The sequence below is a fragment of the Gossypium hirsutum genome, chromosome A05 (genome assembly GCF_007990345.1).
Source record: "Gossypium hirsutum isolate 1008001.06 chromosome A05, Gossypium_hirsutum_v2.1, whole genome shotgun sequence".
NCBI classification, from domain to species: domain Eukaryota; kingdom Viridiplantae; phylum Streptophyta; class Magnoliopsida; order Malvales; family Malvaceae; genus Gossypium; species Gossypium hirsutum.
The window spans coordinates 80922002-80931644 of NC_053428.1; the positions used below are offsets into that span (position 1 = coordinate 80922002).

At 36.1% G+C, this 9643-nt stretch overlaps 3 protein-coding genes across 4 annotated transcripts; 1 reads left to right on the plus strand and 2 right to left on the minus strand.

Annotated features, from left to right (window-relative positions):
• On the plus strand, positions 1-2078 carry LOC107957167 (amino acid transporter AVT6C). The gene is made up of 5 exons (XM_016892614.2): positions 1-486; positions 645-797; positions 943-1146; positions 1231-1696; positions 1790-2078. Exons 1-5 carry the CDS (start codon positions 120-122, stop codon positions 1905-1907), a joined length of 1308 nt encoding a protein of 435 aa, XP_016748103.1. The 5' UTR covers positions 1-119; the 3' UTR covers positions 1908-2078.
• Positions 2079-2750: 672 nt separating this feature from the next.
• LOC107961160 (protein LURP-one-related 14) lies at positions 2751-5072 on the minus strand. Its single transcript, XM_041112510.1, has 3 exons — positions 3676-5072; positions 3191-3412; positions 2751-3060 (listed from the first exon to the last, which is right to left on the minus strand). The coding sequence occupies exons 1-3, from the start codon at positions 3919-3921 to the stop codon at positions 2968-2970; spliced, it is 561 nt and encodes a 186-aa protein (XP_040968444.1). The 5' UTR covers positions 3922-5072; the 3' UTR covers positions 2751-2967.
• A 128-nt stretch (positions 5073-5200) lies between these two features.
• Positions 5201-7744, minus strand: LOC107957168 (uncharacterized). Of its 2 annotated transcripts, none has more exons than XM_016892616.2 (6): positions 7409-7744; positions 7253-7316; positions 7048-7155; positions 6770-6868; positions 5837-5962; positions 5201-5591 (listed from the first exon to the last, which is right to left on the minus strand). In XM_016892616.2, exons 1-6 carry the CDS (start codon positions 7436-7438, stop codon positions 5446-5448), a joined length of 573 nt encoding a protein of 190 aa, XP_016748105.1. In that variant the 5' UTR covers positions 7439-7744; the 3' UTR covers positions 5201-5445. The 2 variants fall into 2 exon arrangements, with proteins under 2 accessions (XP_016748105.1, XP_016748104.1); XM_016892615.2 differs by having other exon boundaries at positions 7048-7161; positions 7409-7718.
• Positions 7745-9643: the final 1899 nt, after the last annotated feature.

Consider the following 9643-nt stretch of genomic DNA (forward strand, 5'->3'; position numbering starts at 1 on the left):
TGTCATTTCACTACCCTTACTCCTATCTACCCTTGTCTCCATTAATGTGCAATAATACAGAACAAGACAACCGATAATCCTAACCAGAAGAAGAAGAAAAAAAAAAGCTTCATAACCGGATGTCTTCTTCGGCCATCACCAGTGCAAATGCACCGCTCCTCGGGGAAAACAAGCCACCGGCAAAGCATACATCTGTCTCCAGCGCTGTGTTCAATGTGTCAACTAGCATTATTGGTGCTGGAATTATGTCAATACCAGCAGCTCTCAAGGTGCTAGGAGTAATCCCAGCATTTATGTTGATAGTGATTATAGCTTGGCTAGCAGACATCTCGGTTGAGTTTCTGATGAGGTATACACATGCTGGGAAGTCAACCACTTATGCCGGTGTGATGAAGGAGTCGTTTGGGCGGATTGGATCTATCCTGGTGCAGTTATGTGTCATTACAAATAATCTTGGTTGCTTGATCATTTATTTGATTATTATTGGTAAGTTCTTTTGCAGCTAGTAAGTTGTACAGGTTGTGGATAAGTTTCATAATCTATTTGAATAGTTCAACTTAGCTCTGTAGATTATAGATAAGAGTCTGAAGCTATTTGAGTGATTATTTATAAAATGTTCTGATGTTTAATATTGTGCTTTTTAGGGGATGTTCTTTCAGGAAATCAACCTGAAGGATCAGTGCACTTAGGCGTTTTACAAGAATGGTTTGGCATTCACTGGTGGAATTCCCGTGCCTTTTCAATCCTTTTCATTGTTGCTTTCATTATGCTTCCATTGGTTTCATTTAGGCGTGTAGGTAAGTTTTTCTCCAAAAGATATGTCCTGTTTCTTTATGAAGATGATTTCTTATCTTATATACAGAACTGAGTAATTATTGTTTATGTTATGATATTGAGTTTGTCGTCGAGAATTTTATCTGTTAACTTGGACTGAATTTGCAGATGCATTAAGGTTCAGTTCTGCATTAGCAGTTTTTCTAGCTGTGCTGTTTGCTGCCATCAGTTCAGTGACGGCAATAGCTGCACTTGTCGAAGGGAAAACCGAAACCCCGAGACTGCTGCCTTCCTTGGACAGCAATGCCTCTTTTTTTGATCTCTTCACTGCTGTCCCGGTTATTGTAACAGCTTTCACATTTCATTTCAATGGTAAGGGCGTTCTGGCATTCATATGAGTGCTTGTTTTCATGCTAGTTCTAGCATTCATATGCCTCATTTTATGAATGAATGCAGTTCATCCAATTGGTTTAGAGATGGACAAACCTTCTGATATGATGAAAGCAGTCCGAATTTCACTGATACTCTGCGGTACCATCTACTTTACAGTTGGGATCTTCGGATACCTTCTTTTTGGTGAATCGATCATGCCTGATATACTTGTTAATTTCGACCAAAATTCTGGTTCAGCACTTGGTTCTTTACTCAATGATGTAGTTCGGTTGAGCTATGCCCTTCACCTAGTGCTGGTGTTTCCCCTCTTAAACTTCTCATTAAGGGCCAATATTGATGAATTCCTTTTCCCAAGTAGGCCTATCCTCGCAAAAGATAACACCAGATTCATGTCCCTCACTCTTATTCTGCTAGCCATTTGTTATTTGGCAGCCATAGCCATCCCTAACATATGGTATTTCTTTGTATTTATGGGATCAACCTCTGCAGTCAGCCTTGCTTTTGTCTTCCCCGGTGCTATTGCTCTTAGGTATCATCTCTATCTATTAAGCTGGATTCATATTGTCTGTAGCCTTAAAGACATTCTTGCTAAGTCTCTTCCTTTTTCCCTTTACAATTGCAGGGATGTTCATGGAATATCGACATCAAGAGATCGGATTGTGTCTGCAGTAATGATAATTTTGGCTGCTGTTACAAGTGTAATAGCCATTTCCTCTAACATATACAGCTTTTTCACCTGAAACAGATTATCACTTGATTCCTCCTCACCTTCCGCAGAGATGCTTGTATTCTAGTGTAAAAATCAAGTCCCCTTAATTAGCAAATTTTTTTTCTCCCGTATATTGTAAGCAGTAAACACATCATATGTTGATAAAAATAAATTCAGATAGATACATGTATTTTTCTGAAAACACTTCCAAGAATGGATGCTTTTACAAGTCTTTTAGATCTTTTTTGCTAAGTATGCTGTCCTCGAACATCCAATGAAGAATCCTTGCAAACAATACCATAAGATTTCATGGATCATTCCAAGTTAACTTGCTGATTGTATACCTGAAATCCCAACCGGTATGCCAGAGAAGATCTCATCCATGTTTATCTTCCATGCTTGACACAAATGAAAAATAGGATATGTCTATTTGGTCCCTTGGCCTTCTAAAATGACTTTCTGAAGCCTTTTTTTGTTCATCATTCTTTTCTGATTGATCTGCCAAGCACCAATTTTGGAAGCCAAAAAGCTTTTATTAACTATAAGTTGACAATGTATGTGCTATCTGTAATTTTCTGAGAGCCATTGGTGTCAACTTGCACTTTATTACTTGTTTCATCCTTTATTATTTGATTTTAAGGCCTTATTTTATAGAAAGATGATTGCCTTAACATTTTTAACCTTAACATTTTTAAACATTACATTGTTTATTCATTTAAGCTCACACTTAGATTATGTAGGCCACATGCTCCTGAATACTAGTAACTGTTCCTGTTTGTTTGTACCAAGTTTTGCTGTAGCATAAGATGGATTTATTCATTCAACAAAGATATATATAATATTTGACAAGTTCGCTAAATCTGACATCAATATATACATGTAGAATATCTCGAAGCTTTTATTTGGTTCATATAACCAAGCTTACAAGGTTGTATTCAGTAGGTTTAGTGTTCGGATCCCAGCATCCGGAAACCCTTCCCCTATCACTCGGCTAAGCCTCTTTTGTACCCCAAAGAAAAAACAATGGAAAACTCGAAAATTTTTTACAAGAAAGACGAAAGCAGAAACTATATGAATCATGCAACAACAGGTCATTCACATTCAACAAGGATGATTATCAGTGCTGCAATGAATGCATAATCCACTCCTGAATGAACACTAACCCTGAAACTCTCTTTTTTACCCTGACAGGTTGCCAAAAAAGAAAACCTGTATAAGTATATTATTGCCAACATTGAATTTTCAATTCAGCTTTTGAGTTTCTGATTTAATTCATAAAACAGGACCAAAAAGAAAAAAGAAAAGGCATCTTACCTCTGCAAGAATAGTATCCCCTTTATAAATTCTTATATATTGAGATGGATAATTGGAACCTACAACCGTGAAGTTGCTGATGTCCTTATCTATGTTGCCTTCTAAAAACACTTCAAGCCTTGTTTTCTTTGGTTGAAAGCGTGATCGGTGCACTGTAAAAAGAAGTTGACTTTTCTCTGAACTTTCACCTCTATGAACCATCCATTTTTTACCAGTGATTGCCTTGTGAACATATCAGCAGGAGAAAAAAAAGTGTAAGAAAGAAGATGATATACCAAAGTAGTTTTCAATAATTTAGAACCAAAAAGACACATTATATACACATGATATGGATTAGAAATCCTCGTAGTTCAGCTCATTTTCAAGCTATGCCATCCGGAGTCTTCATTATTCCTGAAGTCTTCGTGTTTAAACTTATATGTCCGCATATATTCGAACATGAGTATAACCATGTCAGTATAATAGAGGGAAGTGAGAAGCTATACCTTTTCGCGGATTGTGAGGATAGGGAAACCAGCAGAGTTGCGCAGGACTCGTTTTCTGAAAAGGGTCGTGTAGGAGCCATCGGCAAGGAGGTAAAGATTTCCTTTGCCATCTGACACTTGATAATGTATATTGGAAAGGCCATGTTGCTTTCTGTTGACAATTAAATCCAAAGGGTAAGGCAAACAGAACCCATCCCCAGCAAAACTAATCATAGGAACCCCATATACCATTTGTGGAACTGCCATTAATATCTCTAGGAAAACAGACCTAAAAGATTGGTTTTCTCTACAATGTCAAAGATATATAATTCTGAGTTATATAGATGACAGTGATCAGTTTTGCAGGCTAATTTAGAGTTTAAAAATAAAACTTGGGGCCTTGCAACATTTCTTGGAAAAAGAGCTCATTGTCAACATTGCAACGTCAGACAACTTATAAACTATTTGCTGAATCAACTTCAGTTGGAATAATTTTAGTAAATTTATTTATGTTTTTGAAGTCATGCATATATACACTAATGAAATTCTTTATCTTATATTTAATATAATTATTGTTAAGTTTAGAAGTCTACCAGAATAATCTATTCCTGGTAAACCATGACAGCTAATAATGAAGTCTTTAAAACAAGCTGATATTCTTTTGAGATCATTTCGTTTGACTAACAAGAATGTCTTGAAATATGAGAGAATGAAACAGATACATGTATCCGACCTAAAGCCGTATGCCTTAAGAGGCTGCAAACCAGCAATAAACTAAACCGGATTCAAATAAAACCCTTGGAAACATCATCTTAATGACTTCTATGCAAAATTGAGATTAGTTGGCTAGGTACATCATTTTCTTAGTTGATTGATGTTGGTAGAATATTTATGCGAGGCATCAAGGATAGGTGGAAAGATACAATGAAGTTTTACACTGCTTTTATCCAACAAATTCAAATTAGATAGAGGTTAGCATTTCTGCAGTAAGGTTCACGGCTTCTACTAGATCCTTTCCTTTGTTTGACTAAGTAGTAATAATATCTAGAGTTTACTGCAATAGTAAAAATAGATTATACTCAGACAGAGAACTCAGACCCAAAAAAATGATATTATTGTAAGAGAGCCACAAACCCTGAATACATTAATTTTCGTAAACCGTAATTCAAACATGAAAGAAATTACATTGTTGGTAGACAACCATGAACCCTAAAAACATTAATTTTCATATATTGTAATTCAGACATGAAAGAGATGATATTATTGTGAGACAACCACAAATCCTGAAAACATTAGTTTTCGTGGACTTTAAAATGAATATAATTATTGTGAAACAATCACAAACCCTGAAAACATTAGTTTCCATGGGCTTTAAAATGAATATAGAGGAATGGCATCGTTCGAAGAGACAACCATAAACTCTCAAAACATTAGTCTTCATTAACCATAAAATGGAACTGATTGTAAAACAAACAAATGACCGGCTAATAATAATAATTGGAGTTTGACAAAAGATAATACTATATTTTTTAGCAAAGAGGACAGGTAACCAGGGCAAAAACAAAACATTTCTTGGGTAAACAAAAGTTTTCCTTGTTTCCTTGGGATAATGCAATCCAGTCGACGGGCACATTAACCAAAAATATGAAGTGTGAATTTTGAATTCTATAATCAGCAAAATGATACAGTCAAGTTTTCAATTGTTCTTATAAAAATAGAGTTTCCCTTCAATGCTAAGGCTTCTTTTGCCTAACTGCTCTTCAATTCCAAATTCAAAGAGTTAAAAACTTCTCAAGAGGAAATATCATATCTCAAATCTTGAAATCTCTTCAGTAAGTTAGATTTGTATGCACCAATTTCGGCATCTTCGAAGGTGTCTGGAGTAGACTTTATAACTGAGATTGCCCCAGCATTGTGTAAAGCTTTGACTGCTTCATCTGCAATAGTGGAAACTAAGTCAGAATCATCCCTGTTAGCATTTTAAGACAAAAAAGCGAAGGAGGTAAAAAGTGCGCTGGAATGCATGTGTCGCCAAACTCAAAGCCTTTCATCTAATATCGAAAATAATGTTAGCCCATCAAGAAGTTGAATGCTACTGCAAACAGGCAGGCAGGAACTCACGCATCAAAACTCTTACTAAAGCCAGGCTAAACTTGTGAGCCAAACTAGTATATGCTTTTACCTGACTTCGACAGTGTACTGAGAGCTTTCAGAGCCTCTTTCTGAGTTCGTTCATCTCTAGCAGATCCCAACATATTTAAGAGCTCTTGAGCTCCACCAATCTCAACTATTTTCATCCTTCTTTGATCTATCATAACAAAAGGAAGCAGAGGGTTAATTGTATAAATGATGTCATAAACTAACTTTAGTCAACAATAACACCCTTTCTGCAGGGTCATGCATCATTAATATTAGCTACTCTACTTTAAAATTGATGGCAAAAATTATAGAGTTCACTTTAAAACTACTCTAGTTTTGAAGGTAAGCTCCACTTCCATAATAAGTACAAGGTAGAAGTAAAAGGGGAACCACAAACTCCCATTTGCAACTACTTATTTCAATCTTAAAATCACAGACCTAAATTGCTGAAATTTTAGGAGGAAGGTTTTAAACTTTCACAGACGGTTGCAAGTTTATCAGCTAAAGCCATATCGAGGCACCACCGCAAGAACATATAAAACATATAAAATTCCACCCAAACCCCATCAATGCAACCAAAAAGCTACATGTAACAGAAGAAGGTAAGACTTGAGGAGGAAAATATCACAGGAACATCCAAACAGAAGGCCATGAGAAGTTTATAACTCAGGTTAGCTGATCATGAATGGAACCTTTGTGCTCCCAAACAGCTAGAATTTCCTCTCAATATTACCCTAAATAGTTTTTCTCAGACACCAGCACCGTTTAACAAACATGTATATTATATGAGAAAAGAAATGGGATCAGATGGCCTGTTACAATATAAGAGGCATGTATACGTTTCATCAGTATCTGCTTTATTGTTTAGACTAATGCAGGAAAATTTTAAGAGCAGAACTCACATCATAATTCAAAAACAATATAATATAGATACACCAAACTTGTCATAAAACTAAAATTAGGGCAAAGAACATACCGTCAATTGCAAAACGGGCTAATCTAGAAGCTCCCATTCTCTTAAACAAGGGATCCTTAACATGCAAAAGTGACACAGATTGATGCATCAAATTATCTCCTGTAAATAGCAAACCTATAATCAATTTCCCTTTTTTCAATCAAATAATAAGATTAGTGCATAAAACGTATTGCATATCCAAAGTTACCGACAAAAGTTTAATACCAGAATAGAGACAAGATGTAAACTAATTTCTAACAAAAGATTTGTTTCAAAAAAGAAAAAAGAAAAAAGAATACCCATGTAAGGAAAGAACTGATAAGCAACGAAAGTAGCAGTGCCAGCAAAGAAGAGTTTCAACAACCATCCTATTTTCCTCTCAGCTTCCTGTTCAAGAGAGGCTTCATCTGCAGCTAAAAGGCATAAAGGAATTTAATTGGGTAAGCAATGAATTAGGAACCCTTCTTTTCTAGAAAAACAAATACATGAGAAAAAAAGGGCAACCTTTTCCATTAAATGATGAGAAATATCGAGACTGCACATTCCAAGGCCTTCTTTTGAACAACAACTACAGAGAAAAAAAGGGTTGGGAGGGGGATAAAATGAGAATTGGATGTCAAAATAGGAAAAAAAGAAAATGAAAGAAATTGAGTAGTTTACAGTGTTAAAGTGAGCGGCCAAGGCGCGCATCGTTGAGAATGGAAACAGAGTGCTGGGATGGTGGGTGTTGGAGAGCAATGATCAGGTATTCCACGGTTTCATAGTACGACAGTGCGAAGCTGTAACTCAAAGATCAAAAGGCAGTGTTTTTCTTTTCTGTTTACTACCTAAATTTCAGATTCGTATTTCCTAGTGGGGATAAAGAATAGCGGAGGCCTAATGTTCATCCCTCCAGTTGCATTGCACAGGTTGCTGACCTAATTTCTTTCTCCAATCCAACTTTAATTTGCCATATCCAACTTAGACACCAATTTTATTATTAAAAATTTTTAAAATACTAAATTATGACATACAGGTAAATATATGCTTATGGGTCGAGCCGAGTTAGGTTAAGGCTGAGTCCATATAATGTATTTAGATTAAATTTTCAAGTCTAGGTTCGACTCGAAAATGAGCTTACTTTTTTGCTTAAGTCCCCAATTTAAGAAAGGTAAACTCGAGCTCGATCCTGCCAGTCCATTTTTTATTTTTATTTAAGTTTTGGGTAATAAGTTTAACTGTTATTGTGTTATTGCTTTAATATAAATATATATAATTATTATTTAACATATATAATAATATAATATTTTTTATAACATAATATATTTGAGTCGGGTCAAGCTCAAGCTAAAAAATCTTGCCCAAGGTCTAACCTATATAGAAAAATGGGCATTAACTTTTACTCAAGCCCATTTTTTGGGTGAGCCTTCGGGTCTGGGCCAGTGACCTAGCCCTGAGCAAATCTACATAAAGAAATAAAAAAAATGTAACAAATATATTTATAAATAATTAATGGTAAGAGCAAAAGTAAAACAATAACAACTAAAATTAGTTAGGGTGCCCAATCTTTAGCAAGTTGATTGATAGCCTCTTATCTTGCCAATTTGCGCATTGTATAGATGAGTTGGTGTCATCATTACTCAAATAAAAAGTGTAGTATTGTGCCTAGCATCATGATATTAGCTTGGATAGGTGCAAGTTTCCAACGCACCTTAACAGACCCTCAAATATTACTTGCCCTTGTTGGTTGTATTGTATAAAGCGAACATGCTTTATTCGTAAGGAATGTAGTTTCGTAGGATTGAGCAAGCTAGGAGGAATTAGTTGTGGGTTGTGGATAGACGTTTATAATGTGTGATCGTTAAAATGGGGAGGTTGATGTAGCCTTCCAATGCTGATGTTGCGCTATTCAACTTTGTGTCCTTATTATATGCCAATGAAGCAAAAACCATAAAGAGTGTGAAGGATTGGGTGAGAGAGGTGGGATTATTGGTTGGGTAAGTGAAATGGTTTAACTAGGATGAGCGATCTGTCCATAAAAGTGTGGGTGGGGAAGTTTTAGTGAGAGTGACATTACAGCGACGGTGAGAATGTTCTATTCTTTGGGCTATTGCAATAAGGTTTGATGATGCTTCGAAAAATAAGATTTCATTCCATGCTTCCATACTGGTCATAGAGTAAAAAGCCACCCAAAGATAGCTAATTTGTAATTTGAAGGCGCTTTAGGGGAAATCTTGTATCCATTTGGTGATCCATGTATGTATGTTTGTTCCATCTCTTACATCCAATCATAAAGTCCATGGGTTGGTGAACCATATTGTATTGGAAAATAAGCAAGAGCGGAAAAGGTGATCTGCGCTCTCCGTCACTTCCTCACATATGGGGCATGCAGGCGGGATGTGAATGTGCTAGGTGTGGAGTTTTGCTTGGAAAGGTAGGGCGTTGAAGCAAAGTTTCCATATGAAAATGAGAATCTTGGGGGATGGTGATTTTCCAGAAGACCTTTCAATTGATAGGTGTATTTTTGGAAGGGTGATGTTGGGTTCTACTAAGTAAAAGCATTTGGTATACCCCTTTTAACTGAAAAGTGACTTGAGAAGTTATATTTCTACACATACTTGTTGTACCTAAGATTGATGGAAAATCCTTTAGTACATAGCTCCCTTGTCCTAACATTACCAAAGCGGTTAATAATGGCTTCCAAGTTCCATTGTCCATGTGCAAAGTCAACAACATCCTTAACTACGATCCCCAACAATAGTTGATTTGGATGTTGTCGAAGTGCTAAACTGTTGTCAATTATCGAAACATTATGACCATCCCATATCTGAATGTCAAGACCCTGCAAGCAAATTTCGTGCCCTTTGAGAATGCTTTTCCATACCAATGAGTCATTTGGTCGTGCCTAGACCTATA